Source organism: Microcaecilia unicolor, chromosome 3 (assembly GCF_901765095.1).
Source record: "Microcaecilia unicolor chromosome 3, aMicUni1.1, whole genome shotgun sequence".
Lineage (NCBI taxonomy): Eukaryota > Metazoa > Chordata > Amphibia > Gymnophiona > Siphonopidae > Microcaecilia > Microcaecilia unicolor.
In genome coordinates this window covers 530,562,705-530,579,552 of record NC_044033.1, presented here as the reverse complement: position 1 = coordinate 530,579,552, position 16,848 = coordinate 530,562,705, and the positions used below count along the sequence as shown (strand labels likewise).

The 16,848-nt window shown below is 47.7% G+C and overlaps 1 protein-coding gene across 1 annotated transcript in view; it reads right to left on the bottom strand.

Annotated features, from left to right (window-relative positions):
* AMD1 (adenosylmethionine decarboxylase 1) overlaps positions 1–16,848 on the bottom strand; it is a 98,452-nt gene that overhangs the window by 4,949 nt on the left and 76,655 nt on the right. The window contains exon 8 of the mRNA XM_030199213.1: positions 4,889–5,044. Within this exon, the coding sequence (XP_030055073.1) occupies positions 4,889–5,044 (156 nt within the window). The remainder of the gene's footprint in view (positions 1–4,888; positions 5,045–16,848) is intronic.

The window sequence follows — 16,848 nt, the reverse complement described above, 5'->3', positions numbered from 1 at the left end:
ACCGTTCACTTGTCTATTAGATTGTAAGCTCTTTGAGCAGGGACTGTCTCTCTTTGTTAAATTGTACAGCGCTGCGTAACCCTAGTAGCGCTCTAGAAATGTTAAGTAGTAGTAGTAGTAAATTTAGCCTCTTATCTCTCCAGAACAATCCAGATGCATGGAAGTATGAAAAGCAGCATCTATTTCAGAAGTTACAGCAGCTGCCCACAGTATGCTGGCTCTAAAAATTGCATTGCGTTTTTGTATGTCCACCCTATAATGCTTCTGCTGTCAAATCACTATGCTAGTATGAATACAATGACAACCAAATGGCTGCTATGAATTTCTTGCTAAGGAAATCAGCCTATGCTCTGCCCATAATGCAGCCTAGCCATGACAGAATGTTCCTTCAAGACCATGGACACCAAATAATTTGACATTACTTCTACAGCCTCCTTAATCCATTAAACCACTGTCACTTTCAAAACTGCTCTACCAAATACAAAGAGGTGCTCCAACTGCCAAAACTCTTCAGATAACATTACAACTTCCAACACAGCTAGTTACAAGATTTCAAATCCTCTCACCTCCTGGAACACAGGGAGCAATACACTTGTTAACTTGATATGGTGAAACCACCTAGAGCAAAGAAGAAACAACCTTCTTCTAAGACATAACTAGGAAGGGTTCCCTTGATGAAAGTACCTCTAAATCTGAAATCCTAACAGATGACCACTAGAAAAACTGCTCCTCAAGGTTAGATCCTTCAGAGTTGCCTCTAATAGGCTCAAAGGATACCTGTACCAAGGCTAAAAGAACCAAACCATCCTGCTGAAACTCAGATTTCCAAAACTGACTGAAGTGGAAGAAACCATCAAACCATGCTTCAAATATTCTCTACATCATGACATACGTCAGGAAAGTAGGTGTCCTCCTTGGGTATAAGAAGTAAGCAATGACAACTGAAATAACCCTTCATTGGAAACCTTGCCTTCAAGAGTCAAGCCATAAGAACAGAGATGCATCTAGATTTTGCCCTGGAAAAGATATGGTAGGTACAGAAAGCCACATTAAACTCAAAACTTGTTTGGGATAATGTGGGATATAAAAGTCACAAAAACATCAGGATCTCCATACCAGGCTCCTCTTAGTTAGTCGGGGCCCACAAGAATGAGTCTCCAATGACTTTTTACCCTCTAAGTCATTGGAAGGGGCTACAGATAGAACCTGTCCCTTAGCCAAGGTTATATTATTGCAGATAATTCTTCCTGCAACTGAAAAACTTTGGAATCTTGATGTTTCTAGCCGTTTGCCGTCAAATCCATTACTGGTATACCCAGCATTGTACTAGGGAAACTCTCCTCCAGATCCAAGATTTCCCTGCTCAGAAAATTTGCCTGTACATTCTCTGGCCACGTGTCACAAATTTGCTAGATGTTTTTCTGATCAATGCACTTCTGTTACATGGCGATTTCTGTTCCCTCCCTGATGACTTTCAGACTACTGCTGTCATGCTGCCTGACAAAATCTATGCTATCTTGTCCTGAACCAGCAGCTGGCAGGGCTAGCTGAATAGTTCCTTGTTTCAAGGCCACTTCTCCTCCAACCACATGACATTATTGACGACATCAACAAGCCACTGTGTCCAGGCAGTGTGCCTCCCAACTGCTTTGCATCTGTTACCAAGATCCACTCTGATGGTTTCAAATACATTTCTTTCCCCAGATTGGATGGGGCAGAGCCACCTCTAGAGACTGCACCTTCCACACTCCACACCCCCCAGGAGGCAACATGTTCAGGTCTGGAGTTTGAGCTGATCAGAAGGACAGACCTCTAACAGGTGCATTGGGCCCTGGCCCAAAGAACTAAATCCAGAGTTGCTGCCATTGACCCCAGAATCTTTAGGTAATTCAAGCCGACCCAGTCCCATTAATCCTCCTGACCAGATCCAGAGACTACACAGGCCTGTCTACCAAGAAATACAGACAAGCTGTGGACTGCACGGCATCCTATATAGGGTAATTTCATTGAGTCAGTAGTTCTTAAGTCTCCATTTGCTGAAGATAAACAAACACAACTAGACTGGTCTGGAGAACCAGTAGTAATGTATATTTTCTATCAACTCAAGAGCACATTCCTGACTTGATTTTCAAGGTCCTCAGACAAAATGGGTCAGAGCACCTAAAGACTAAGCTAACCCTCCACACATCTTGGGAGGCCTCTAAGGTCCTCTTCAAAGAGCATCTTTATCTGCACCCTTGTCTGAAAGAATTGGAACTCGTTCCCAAAGGGGTTATGCCAAGCTCAAAACTACCTCTTTCAGGAAGCACGTTCATTAAGAGCTGATAAGCTATGTGGGAAGTGACCATAGCATTCTGGAAGAATTTCTTCTAGGACTCCAAATGTCGAGCCTCCCACACTAAGGAGCAACTCTTGGAACTCTTGAAAGTGGAGTATCACCATGGAACGGTGAGGAAGGAGTTTCTCAAATCCTGGAACCTTCTGGACTCTATACATAGCCGACCTTCTTACTGAGTTGCTACACAGGAAGGAGTGTGCGTCTCCCCCATGGCTTCATCTGTATCATTCTAAGGAGTGTGCACAGGTACTATAGTTTTCTGAGCAGGGGGAGGGAAGGAAGGTGTTTAAATTCAACGTTTCAGCCTTAGGCTCATAATCCAAATCAAATGGGACAAACTTGGCCATCTCAGACAAAAATAAAATAAAAGGAGAGTTCCCCTGGAGGACACTCTTCATATGGAGAGGTCTGAAAAGATCAGGGACCCCTCTTCTGAGAGGACCTCTGGTGCCTCCCCTGACACCCAGGAGTGGTCTGAATAAGACTTAAGTACTCCTCACCCAGAGAGGTCTAAGCCTCTCTGCTTGCATGACCGACTATGGTCAGGCCCAGGCCAGGGTCACTGAGGTAATCAGGGACCCCTGATGCCCTCCCTAAGTGGCTGGAGATCAACACCAGTTTGGTGCATGTCAGTTCAAATAACTTGTTATTTATGTGCTCCCAGAACAGGCTGGATCACCTGAGGTGCCCAAACAAGAAATACACACAAGAACAAGTGTCTACAAATCACTCAAAGTAGACCAATACAGTAAAGGCAACGCAGAAAATAGTGGATGCTTTACAGTCCTTCATTAACAGTTCCCAAGAAGCAGCTCTGCACCTTGCTGCAGGAGTACATGAAGCATCTGTTTTGCCAGGCAGGAGGCTATCATAGCATCAAGGGCATCAATGCTGGTACCTCAGGTGAAGTAGACCAACACAGTGGCAAAGACAATATAGCAAATTATAATTCTGATATGACTTGACATGGGCCGTGTTTTGGTTAAATTGCCTGCATCAGGAGTTCTGATAATGCAAAGGACTTACTCAAAATGAGGAGATCAGGCCATGAAATGGATTATACATCCAGCCCAACTGCGAATGTGTCCATCTTTCAACTGCCAAAAAAAAAAAAAACCTTCAGCAGCTGAGCTTTGATTTTTTTTGCGGTTGTGATTGAAAGATGAACACATGGTGAAAAGCTGGGCTGGATGTATAATTCATTTCGTGGACTGATCTCATTTTGAGTGTCCTAAAACATGGCCTATGTTGAGTCATATCGAATTATAATAAAGGACTTAAGCATCCACTATTTGCTGTGCTGTCTTGTGCACTGTGTTGGTCTACTTCACCTGAGGTACCAGCATTGATGCCCTTGATGCTATAGCTTCCTGCCTGGCAAACAGATGCTTCATCTGCTCCTGCAGTATGGCCCAGAGCTGCTTCTTGATCACGTCCTTTAAAGTCATTGGTATATCATCAGTGACCTGGTCTTGGCTTGATGGCTAGCCTACCCCATTTGGTTCCTGGGAAGGTGAGCAAGCCCTCATGTTGGGGGCACTTCCAGATCAGTGACCGATGCTATGCCTTGAGAAGGATCAATGCTGATGCTTCTTGGCCTCTGCTCGAGCACAGCCTTAGAATCCCTCAATTGTGGATGAGGCTGAATCCTTCCTCGCCCTCAAGAGGGGATTGAAGGATGCTGGATCCCAGTGGCCGCTATTAACTTGATGTAAAGGAAGGTGGCGGCTCCCTCAATGTCAATGCTTTTAAATGTCCAACGTAGCTCTCAGAACCACAGAGACCAATGCTGAAGTCAATGGACTAGACTTCAGTGTCAAAACTCCTTTTACACTGCTTCTGTTGACCCTTAATATTTCTTCTTGACATCTGTGAACAGTTTACAAGAGGGATTATGACCTAGCCCCAGACACAGATTATGAATGTCCATGAGACATGGTCCTGCTGCATCTGGAGTACTTCTTAAATGACTGGGAGTTTTCTGGGACATGTCAGGAAGAAGAGTCAAGGCAAAATCAAAAATAGCTAATGCTCAATGTTGAAAAGTCTCTCCAGCTGGGTGCTGGATGCCTAGGAGACCTAGTGGGGTGTGGAAAACAAAACTTGAAGTGCTGAAAACCTCAACTACAAAGAAGGGAAAGGATACCAGCTCTGCACAAACCACTTACACAGTGGGGAAAAGTATCAACCACTAGAAAGAGGTTTGGTAAGTTGTGGAGAACTGCTAAACAAAGGATAAAACTAGACTGAGCTGGTCCCACGTGATGGCAGTGGGCAGAAGACATGTTCATGTGTGGTAGGTAGCTTCCAAAGACTTCTAGAACATTTGCTATGTGCTTGCACCCTGCTTGTGCTTGGAGAAATATCTCAATAGGAAGCTGTATTCACTGATTCTTCAGTATTTACTGAAGCACTGTTACGTTTCAGCCAGAGCAAGCAGATATGCTCTATCAAGCACTATACACACATATATTGCATATACTGCTACATATGAATACATATCATTAGGACTAAAAACATGTTTCAATAAAGGATATGGCATAAAGTTACCTGGTTAACAAAAAGGGTGGTCACAAATTTTCTTGGCTTGAAAACATCCACTACTTTCTTGATGAGGTCATCATAGGATGTTTGAGATACATTAGTTTCAAAACTAACATATGAAAACTCTGGTTCTGGAGTGATGTGAATAGTCCAGTAAGTTCCCTGTGAAAGAGACCAAACATGCTTCATTAGGCAAACAGCAAAAATACTAGATATTACCATTTCTCAAATTGGGAATTTAGACCTCCTACCCTATTTATTCCTGGGGGAATTCTGCATAGCAGGCAGTAGCAGCAGGACTGGATTAAGACATACAAACTAGGGACATACCTTTGAGTCCAAAGTTGTTTTTTTTTTTTTTTTTTTGGGGGGGGGGGGGGGGGGGGGCTATCAGATATGCTCAAGAAGCTAGGAGTGCCAACTGAATTTTCAAGATACAGATTTGTAAAACTATCTCAAAGCCAAAAGGATGGCTAAGAATCTAGATATTTTTCACAGTTTAGCCTCTATAGCTCTCCAAACCTCTCCCCCCATGTGAGTTTGCCCTGCCTGCTTCCAGTGCAGATACTGTGGTAGGATTCAGCCAATGGAAAGCAGTGGGTATGGAACCCTGGAAGACAGCTCTAGTTACACAAAGGAGGAGTTCCTGTGCAGGGAAAATGCTATAGGAGAGACCAAATTTTGCAGAAAGCCTTGGTGACAACTAGTGGAATCAGAGAATGACCCAGGAATACATGGGGGAAATGCAATGGGTATGCAGTTGAAGGCAGCAAAAAAAAAAAAAAAAAAAAAAAAAAAAAAAGCTCAAATGCAAGAACTTTAACTGTTGCATGCAAAGTCTGGAATAGGTTGTTTGCAAAGTGGAATTTTATTGTTCGCATTTCATTTCCATTTTTAAAATTTGTGCTTATTTACTATTCCTTGTGGCTTTCTATACAATGATTCTGTAATGCTGTTTCAGTCATAAAAATGTATGTTCCATATTTGATACAGCATAAAATATGGATACTGATTTATACATTGAAAAAAAAAATTTGTGTGGCTCCGTACAATTCGGATGTCGCATCTAAGGCATATGAAAAATTTAACTGTATTTTTAAAAAATGTGACAAGAAAATGGCCATTTGGGTTGTGTTACTGACAGTATTTGGTAGGTCAGATTTTACTCTTGCACTGTCTTGGCGTTGAATGGACCAACTTTAGATGATAGTGGCTATTGACTGCTTGATTCCAGGTTTATTTAGATTTTGCTCACACCTTTTTCAGTAGTAGCTCAACGTGAGTTACATTCAGGTATTCTGGATATTTCTCTGTCCCAGGAGGGCTCACAATCTAAGTTTGTACCTGAGGCAATGGAGGGTTAAGTGACTTGCCCAAGATCACAAGGAGCAGCAGTGGGATTTGAACCGGCCACCTCTGGATTGCAAGACCGGTGCTCTAACCACTAGGCCACTCCTCCCCTCAAGCGTTTAATGTGGCTTATGTACAGCATCAAGAAAAAGTACAATGAAGGTAAGTCAACTTCACAGCAACAATTAAAACCTCAACATCCAGCCTATCAGACAAAACCTGAGCAAAAAAGTTTTCAACATTTTACAAAAAGTGATGAAAAGTCCTTATTTCTATCAGTACAGAATTCCATCATTTTGTTGCTTGGTATGAAAAGCAAGACAAATACATAAACAATCTTCTTAACAAGAAGGGTAATGCAACATTAAGCAGTCCCTTGCAGAAATAGAAGCATTATGTGCTGATATAAATTAATCAAACCTTGCATATAAGTAGGCGACATAATATGATAAGAGTAGAACACAATTTATAACTAGAGCAGACTGACTGACCAGCAGTCAATGCAACGTCAAGAAAGCATCCTTTGCTAGATTCCATTCTCCTGGATTCACAGAATTCCTACTGAGGTAATTTGGATCCCAGCTACATGTACTGCCAAGATGTCTCTTCCACCCAATCCATCAACATTTGCACTTTCTGCCACTTGCAGAATTGTTCCTCAGTTGTTGATATAGGCTACTGCCATGTCAGACTACCACTGTTTTGAAATAGCTACATAAAACTCCAGATAAGCAGATGTTTCCAGACAATCAACCGAGGACCATCCACTGCTCATGCCCCCCCACCCCCGAAACTTGCTTTCATCACCACAAGAATACGATTAAGGGACTCCAAACTTTCCTTTGAACAGACTGCCAAGTAGCCAGCAGTCAAGACTGTCTGATTCTGATGCTAGTGGTACTACAAGGTGGAACTGTTGACTCTGTAGGAGACCATCCTGTAAGGGTGTCATGTGCATCTTGGCCCACTGATCCTAACATGAAGTGCAAAACCATTGCTTTGCAAAGAGTGAATGTTTCTGATCTGAGATTGTAGCTTTCCCCTTTTCATCACAAGAAGAAACACTGTCTTGGAGAGTTTCAAACTATGCCCCCAAATAATCCAATGTTTGGAATGAAGAAATGTTGCTCTCGGAATTGATAACCCATCCTAACTTGTTCCAAAAAAATGAAGTTAGAAAAAGCAGTGCAACTTTACTTAACCAGTCTAAATAAATAGAGAACATTTTGGTCCATGTGGTTACCATCACCGCTTTAGGAAACATACTTAGCACTTGGCCAGTGCGAAAGCTGCAAATGCTATTCTAAGATAGTGAACCTAGACTCCTCTTCAACTTGTAGTTAAGCAGACAAACAAGTGCTCAGTTCAAGATCACATTTTTCCTATGCTGGTGGTATCTTACTGTTCCCTGTGAAAAAAATCACAACCAGATGATTCAGTCTGCTCCAATGGGGGAGAGACTCTGCTAAATTAGACATACTGCGCAGCATGGACCACAAGTACAAGCTCGTGTAGAGCTGGTATGATTGGATATGGGAGAAGAGCATGGAGGCCCAATACATCTTCTGCCTGAAAGAATCCAAGGTTCTAGCTTCTCTGCCAAGGGGAAGGAAAGGCTCGGGTGCAGACATTCTCCTTTCTTGTGGAAGAAAGGGATGCCATAGAAATCCTCCTCCGAGAAGTACTGTGGATCCACATATGACTCCCATGAGCACTCATTGGTGTCAGCCAAGATTTCCTCTGATGTCAAGGGTGTGTGAACATGGGTGGCAGCCGATGCCAAGACTGCAAGCGGCGTCAGAGACTTCACTGTAGGCTGATGGCCATGCAGGACTGTAGCAAGACACTTGGCAGGCACAAGTACCCCAGATGCCGATGCACTCTAGAAGAATTTCCCCAACAGCTCAGGGTGTAGAAGCAGGAGAGCCACGCATTGGCACCTCCTGTATGGAAGGGGAGCGGTCCTCCTGGCGCCGTTGTTTCGACTGGTGAAATCCTAGAGTTCTCGGTACTATGCGTCAAGGGAGCAATGAGGATGCTTCTTCTGATGCCTAGCATCAATGCTCCCCTGTGCCGAGGACGACATCAAATCCTCGTCGCCTTGGGGTTGAGACCGACACTCAGCAGCTGTTGAAGCACGTGGAAACCCACTCAATGCAGTCACTCTCAGTGACGCCTGATGCAACACCCAATGCCGAAGACACCAATGCCAGCCTGACACTTTGGTCCTGGCTCCAAAAATCATCTGAGGCTCTCTGGCCAACTGTTCTCTTCTTCATACAAAGAGAAAATACAGTTTGCAGAAGTATGATCAGGCCCCAAACAATGTAGACACCAAAAATGGGTGGGTGTCCTTGCCAAAGATGGTCCTGTTACACCAAGTGCAGCACCTGAAGTCACTGGGAACCTTCGATGACATGAAAGGAAAAAACAGCCATGGCCAAATCAAACGACTCAATGGTGGTAAAAAAAGTGAAGAGCACAAAAAGAAAAGGGAAAAACCCAAGCGGAGCACAGGTCCAAAGGCGGCCTCTAGCAAGCATGGCAAAACAAAGAAAATTTAGAAAAGAAAAGGCAAAAATCTAAAAATATTCAGGGAAGGAAAAAAAAAAGGTAAACTCCGAAAGAGGTATAAAAAAGAAATAGGAAAGCACAAAGACCAAATCAGAACTAGCTGTGAGGATTGGATAACTGTGTCCTCTCCATGGAAAAAAGAACTTCTGGTCCAGCGTTCTCGCAGTGGGCAGGAAGGCACTCGTGCTCAAAGACCTATTTTTAAGCTTCTTACAAGCTCTGAATCAGTAACATGGACCCACGTTACCCATCTGTGAGAATTGTAGGCCTGCTTGTCCTCTGAGAAATAGGAATTTTTAAAGAAATGAATGGTTGACATCTAATCTAATTTGCTATACCTAATGTCCCTCCTTCTGCTAATATAAGCGGCTCAGGTTGGAAAAGGTAGAAAGTCAAGATGATAGGCTGAGTAGGCTCTGAAGCAGAGGACCTAGATTTAAAATCAGGCACAGCAGCAATTTGGGCTAAAGGAAGGCCATCTTGAGGGGTATTTCTATATTTTTGATAAAGACGACTAATTTCCCAGATTTTGTCTACAGGTCTCCGTGGAAAAGTCTAGTTCTAGTCTTTAGAACCACCCTTCCTGGTTGGTATCAGCCTTCCAAGGCATTCCCCATTCTTCAGGTGATATTTCTGCAGCATGGGACGTTCCAGATACTGCAGAAAGCCTATCATCCTGATCTTCTACCTTTTCCAACCTAGTCCGTTTACCACCTACATTAGAAGGAGCAGGAACATTAAGTAAAGAAAAAGTAAAGGGTAATTCAATCTCTGCCCATACAAAAAAACTATGTGCAACAATTCAGGTGAGAAATTTTGATCAAAATTTAAACTCCTGTAATTTATCCACAAGAGAAAGATCCGTTACTGCCAGTGAAGAGGGAGACAACTGAGGCAGTTCATTGGTCAGAGCCACTTCAACCACAATTTCTGGCTGTGCTCATCCACAGGAACCAGTGTGCTGCTCACCCGAGGGTCCTTCAGCATAGAGAAGAAAACCACAGCTTTCAGCATGTTCCCTACCAGCACAGTAACTGACATTTGAATCTCATAAGCAGAGCAGCAGTGTTTATCCTGCAGTGCTGACATACTGAAAACACACCAAGACTAATTTGACAATCGAGTCAAAAACAGTCTTTTGAGCAGCTCCCCCCATCCCACAAGTAAACCACAGTAGGTAAAGACCAAAGCAGCACTGACACAAGCTAGTCAAACTGTCTGTTGAGCACCACGTTGAAACCATACCTTTAACCAGTGGGCGACTATGGATATGAGTACAGATTTAAAAGATCTCAATATGATACCTTGGAATAAAGGTGACAGAAGTAAGATATGATAGAGATGTTTAAATACCATGGCATTAAAGCGAATGCTACATACCTGTAGAAGGTATTCTCCGAGGACAGCAGGCTGATTGTTCTCACTGATGGGTGACGTCCACGGCAGCCCCTCCAATCGGAATCTTCACTAGTAAAGGCCTTTGCTAGTCCTCGTGCGCCCATGCGCACCGCGCATGCGCGGCCGTCTTCCCGCCCGAAACCGGCTCATGCCGGCCAGTCTCATATGTAGCAAGACAAAGAGAAGGGATGACAACTCCAAAGGGGAGGCGGGCGGGTTTGTGAGAACAATCAGCCTGCTGTCCTCGGAGAATACCTTCTACAGGTATGTAGCATTCGCTTTCTCCGACGACAAGCAGGCTGCTTGTTCTCACTGATGGGGTATCCCTAGCCCCCAGGCTCACTCAAAACAACAACCATGGTCAATTGGGCCTCGCAACGGCGAGGACATAACTGAGATTGACCTAACAATTTATCCAACTAACAGAGTGCAGCCTGGAACAGAATAAACATGGGCCTCGGGGAGTGGAGTTGGATTCTAAACCCCAAACAGATTCTAAAGCACTGACTGCCCGAACCGACTGTCGCGTCGGGTATCCTGCTGCAGGCAGTAATGAGATGTGAATGTGTGGACAGATGACCACGTCGCAGCTTTGCAAATCTCTTCAATAGTGGCTGACTTCAAGTGGGCTACCGACGCTGCCATGGCTCTAACATTATGAGCCGTGACATGACCCTCAAGAGCCAGCCCAGCCTGGGCGTAAGTGAAGGAAATGCAATCTGCTAGCCAATTGGATATGGTGCGTTTCCCCACAGCCACTCCCCTCCTGTTGGGATCAAAAGAAACAATTGGGCAGACTGTCTGTTGGGCTGTGTCCGCTCCAGATAGAAGGCCAATGCTCTCTTGCAGTCCAATGTGTGCAGCTGACATTCAGCAGGGCAGGAATGAGGATGGGGAAAGAATGTTGGCAAGACAACTGACTGGTTCAGATGGAACTCCGACACAACCTTTGGCAAGAACTTAGGGTGAGTGCGGAGGACTACTCTGTTATGATGAAATTTGGTGTAAGGGGCCTGGGCTACCAGGGCCTGAAGCTCACTGACTACGAGCTGAAATAACTGGCACCAAGAAAATGATCTTCCAGGTCAAGTACTTCAGATGGCAGGAGTTCAGTGGCTCAAAAGGAGGTTTCATCAGCTGGGTGAGAACGACATTGAGATCCCATGACACTGTAGGAGGTTTGACAGGGGGCTTTGACAAAAGCAAACCTCTCATGAAGCGAACAACTAAAGGCTGTCCTGAGATCGGCTTACCTTCCACACGGTAATGGTATGCACTGATTGCACTAAGGTGAACCCTTACATGAGTTGGTCTTGAGACCAGACTCAGACAAGTGCAGAAGGTATTCAAGCAGGGTCTGTGTAGGACAAGAGCGAGGATCTAGGGCCTTGCTGTCACACCAGACGGCAAACCTCCTCCATAGAAAGAAGTAACTCCTCTTAGTGGAATCTTTCCTGGAAGCAAGCAAGATACGGGAGACACCCTCGGACAGACCCAAAGAGGCAAAGTCTACGCTCTCAACATCCAGGCCGTGAGAGCCAGAGACCGGAGGTTGGGATGCAGAAGCGCCCCTTCGTCCTGCGTGATGAGGGTCGGAAAACACTCCAATCTCCACGGTTCTTCGGAGGATAACTCCAGAAGAGGGAACCAGATCTGACGCGGCCAAAAAGGAGCTATCAGAATCATGGTGCCTCGGTCTTGCTTGAGTTTCAACAAAGTCTTCCCCACCAGAGGTATGGGAGGATAAGCATACAGCAGACCCTCCCCCCAGTCCAGGAGGAAGGCATCCGATGCCAGTCTGCCGTGGGCCTGAAGCCTGGAACAGAACTGAGGGACTTTGTGGTTGGCTCGAGATGCGAAGAGATCTACCAAGGGGGTGCCCCACACCTGGAAGATCCGTCGCACTACACGGGAATTGAGCGACCACTCGTGAGGTTGCATAATCCTGCTCAACCTGTCGGCCAGACTGTTGTTTACGCCTGCCAGATATGTGGCTTGGAGCACCATGCCGTGACGGCGAGCCCAGAGCCACATGCTGACGGCTTCCTGACACAGGGGGCGAGATCCGGTGCCCCCCTGCTTGTTGATGTAATACATGGCAACCTGGTTGTCTGTCTGAATTTGGATAATTTGGTGGGACAGCCGATCTCTGAAAGCCTTCAGAGCTCGTAACTCCAGGAGATTGATCTGCAGATCGCGTTCCTGGAGGGACCAGCTTCCTTGGGTGTGAAGCCCATCGACATGAGCTCCCCACCCCAGGAGAGACGCATCCGTGGTCAGCACTTTTTGTGGCTGAGGAATTTGGAAAGGACGTCCCAGAGTCAAATTGGAACAAATCGTCCACCAATACAGGGATTTGAGAAAACTCGTGGACAGGTGGATCACGTCTTCTAGATCCCCAGCAGCCTGAAACCACTGGGAAGCTAGGGTCCATTGAGCAGATCTCATGTGAAGGCGGGCCATGGGAGTCACATGAACTGTGGAGGCCATGTGGCCCAGCAATCTCAACATCTGCCGAGCTGTGATCTGCTGGGACGCTCGCACCCGAGAGACGAGGGACAACAAGTTGCTGGCTCTCGTCTCTGGGAGATAGGCACGAGCCGTCCGAGAATCCAGCAGAGCTCCTATGAATTCCAGCTTCTGCACTGGGAGAAGATGGGACTTTGGATAATTTATCACAAACCCCAGTAGCTCCAGGAGGTGAATAGTCATCTGCATGGACTGTAGAGCTCCTGCCTCGGATGTGTTCTTCACCAGCCAATCGTCGAGATATGGGAACACGTGTACCCCCAGCCTGCGAAGTGCCGCCGCTACTACAGCCAAGCACTTCGTGAGTACTCTGGGCGCAGAGGCGAGCCCAAAGGGTAGCACACAGTACTGGAAGTGACTTGTGCCCAGCTGAAATCGCAGATACTGTCTGTGAGCTGGCAGTATCGGGATGTGTGTGTAGGCGTCCTTCAAGTCCAGAGAGCATAGCCAATCGTTTTCCTGAATCATGGGGAGAAGGGTGCCCAGGGAAAGCATCCTGAACTTTTCTTTGACCAAATATTTGTTCAGGGCCCTTAGGTCTAGGATGGGACGCATCCCCCCTGTTTTCTTTTCCACAAGGAAGTACCTGGAATAGAATCCCTGCCCTTCCTGCCCGGATGGTACGGGCTCGACTGCATTGGCGCTGAGAAGGGCGGAGAGTTCCTCTGCAAGTACCTGCTTGTGTTGGAAGCTGTAAGACTGAGCTCCCGGTGGACAATTTGGAGGTTTTGAGGCCAAATTGAGGGTGTATCCTTGCCAGACTATTTGGAGAACCCACTGATCGGAGGTTATGAGAGGCCACCTTTGGTGAAAAACTTTCAACCTCCCTCCGACCGGCAGGTCGCCTGGCACTGACTCTTGGATGTCGGCTATGCCCTGCTGGAGCCAGTGAAAAGCTCGTCCCTTGCTTTTGCTGGGGAGCCGAGGGGCCTTGCTGAGGTGCACGCTGCTGACGAAAGCGCGCGCGCTGGGGCTTAGCCTAGGCCGCAGGCTGTCGAGGAGGATTGTACCTACGCTTACCAGAAGAGTAGGGAACAGTCTTCCTTCCCCAAAAAAATCGTCTACCTGTAGAGGTAGAAGCTGAAGGCTGCCGGCGGGAGAACTTGTCGAAAGCGGTATCCCGCTGGTGGAGCTGCTCTACCACCTGTTCGACTTTTTCTCCAAAAATGTTATCTGCACGGCAAGGCGAGTCCGCAATCCGCTGCTGGATCCTATTCTCCAGGTCGGAGGCACGCAGCCATGAGAGTCTGCGCATCACCACACCTTGAGCAGCGGCCCTGGACGCAACATCAAAGGTGTCATACACCCCTCTGGCCAGGAATTTTCTGCACGCCTTCAGCTGCCTGACCACCTCCTGAAATGGCTTGGCTTGCTCAGGGGGGAGCTTGTCCACCAAGCCCGCCAACTGCCGCACATTGTTCCACATGTGGATGCTCGTGTAGAGCTGGTAGGACTGGATTTTGGCCACGAGCATTGAAGAATGGTAGGCCTTCCTCCCAAAGGAGTCTAAGGTTCTTGCCTGGGGGCGCCGAAGCATGCTCCCTAGAACTCTTTGCCTTCTTTAGGGCCAAATCCACAACTCCAGAGTCGTGAGGCAACTGAGTGCGCATCAGCTCTGGGTCCCCATGGATCCGGTACTGGGACTCGATCTTCTTGGGAATGTGGGGATTACTTAGTGGCTTGGTCCAGTTCGCCAGCAATGTCTTTTTGAGGACATGATGCATGGGTACTGTGGACGCTTCCTTAGGTGGAGAAGGATAGTCCAGGAGCTCAAACATTTCAGCCCTGGGCTCGTCCTCCACAACCACCGGGAAGGGGATGGCCGTAGACATCTCCCGGACAAAGGCCGCAAAAGACAGACTCTCGGGAGGAGAAAGCTGCCTTTCAGGGGAGGGAGTGGGATCAGAAGGAAGACCCTCAGACTCCTCGTCAGAGAAATATCTGATGTCCTCCTCCTCTTCCCACGAGGCCTCACCTTCGGTATCAGACAAGTTCACGGACCTGTGTCTGAAGCCGTGCCCGGCTCGACTCCGTGGAACCACGGCCACGGTGGGAGCGTCGAGAGGTAGACTCCCTCGCCCGATTCGGCAAAGCTCCCTCCGCCGACGTGGAGCCTTCCTGGGATGCGACCGCAGTCGGTACCGCAAGCGGTATCGATGTCGGAGACCTCATCCCGGGCAAGGGGCCAGCCGGCGCCTCACTCGACGGTACCGGAGGCGCAAGCGCCCTGGTACCGGAGGGGAAGGGCGCAACAGCTCTCCCAGAATCTCTGGGAGAACGGCCCGGAGACTCTCGTGCAGAGCGGCTGTGGAGAAAGATGTGGAAGCCAATGCAGGTGTCGATGTCAGAGTCTGTTCCGGGCGTGGAGGCTGTTTCGGGCTGTCCATAGTGGAGTGCATCGACACCTCTTGAACAGAGGGTGAGCGGTCCTCTCGGTGCCGATGCCTACTGGGTGCAGACTCCCTCGGCGACCCAGAGCTCTCGGTGCCGATACGGGAAGGGGACCGGTGTCGATGTTTCTTTGACTTCTTGGGACGAAGCACGTCACCGGAGCTTCCCGGCACCGACGAGGAGGACGTAGAATCCAGCCGTCGCTTCCTCGGGGCCGAGGCCGAAGAAGGTCGATCTCGGGGGGGCTGTACCGCAGGAGCCCTCAGGGTAGGGGGAGACCCACCCGAAGGCTCACCGCCACCAGCAGGGGAATGGAGAGCCCTCACCTGCACTCCAGTCGAAGCACCACCGTCCGACGACATCAGCAGAAGTGGAGGTCCCGGTACCACCGACGCCGATGCAGCCTTCCGGTGACTCAGCCCCGATGCCTCGATGCAGTCGCGGCCGAGGACGGAGGTCTAGATGCTGTCGACGTCGATGCACTCGATACTCCCGGTGCCGACGAAGAGCCCGAGAACAAAACGTTCCACTGGGCCAATCTCGCTACCTGAGTCCGCTTTTGTAAAAGGGCGCACAGACTACAGGCCTGCGGGCGGTGCCCAGCCCCCAGACACTGAAGACACGACGCGTGCCTGTCAGTGAGCGAGATTACCCGGGCGCACTGGGTGCACTTCTTGAAGCCGCTGGGAGACTCCGATGACATGGGTGGAAAAATTGCGCCGGCGAAATCAAAACTCGTAATTGCGGCGGGCACCAAAAAGAGGGGGAGAAAAAATTCGACCCGAGGCCTGAATAGGGCCTACCCCGAAGACGAAAGAAAACTTACCGGGGCAAAAACTGGGAATAGCAGAAAGGGAAAAAGACCGAAAAGGTCCTCTTCCAAAATCCTTTTTTTTTTTTTAAACACGAAAGTCAAAAAGAAGTCGACTTAAGGGGCGCGAACGGCGTAACACGACTGTACCGAGCGCGGACAAAAGAAGACTGGCCGGCACGAGCCGGTTTCGGGCGGGAAGACGGCCGCGCATGCGCGGTGCGCATGGGCGCGCGAGGACTAGCAAAGGCCTTTGCTAGTGAAGATTCCTATTGGAGGGGCTGCCGTGGACGTCACCCATCAGTGAGAACAAGCAGCCTGCTTGTCCTCGGAGAATGCACAGGAGGCAAGTCTTTCAACTGAATGGTAACTCTGGAATGAGAGGGCATAGGATGAAAGTGAAAGGGGACAAACTCATGAGTAAACCAAGGAGATTAAGGGTGTTGAAATACATGGAACAGCCTCCCAGTGGAGGTAGTGGAGACCAAAACTATCAATTCAAGAAAGCTATTAAGAGAGAAAGGGACAGTAGATAGCAAAGATTATATGGCCTTTCCAGTCTGTCATCTATACTTTCATTATTTTCCTTTATTAGGTTTCCTCTAAGGGAAAGTACTGAGGCACAAGATAAGCATAACCCCTTATGAAAAGGGTCAGAGAAGTGGGGGTGGGGACCAGAGGTCAGCAGGTGTTATACCTCAAAATGTTTTTAACCCTGAAATCTTCCCTAGAATGCTGTCTTAAAAAATTTATTTCTATTTCCTTGGTCAGTAATGAAGTCCTACCAGACCTCCAAAGGTTGCACAAAAGCCTACCACCTGCTGAAGACAAATATGGCCGTGAGGTTGCATAAGTTAAGTGATGACATCACTGCTCAGTAGTTCAGTCTCCACCTGCTGGCAGGACAGCACAA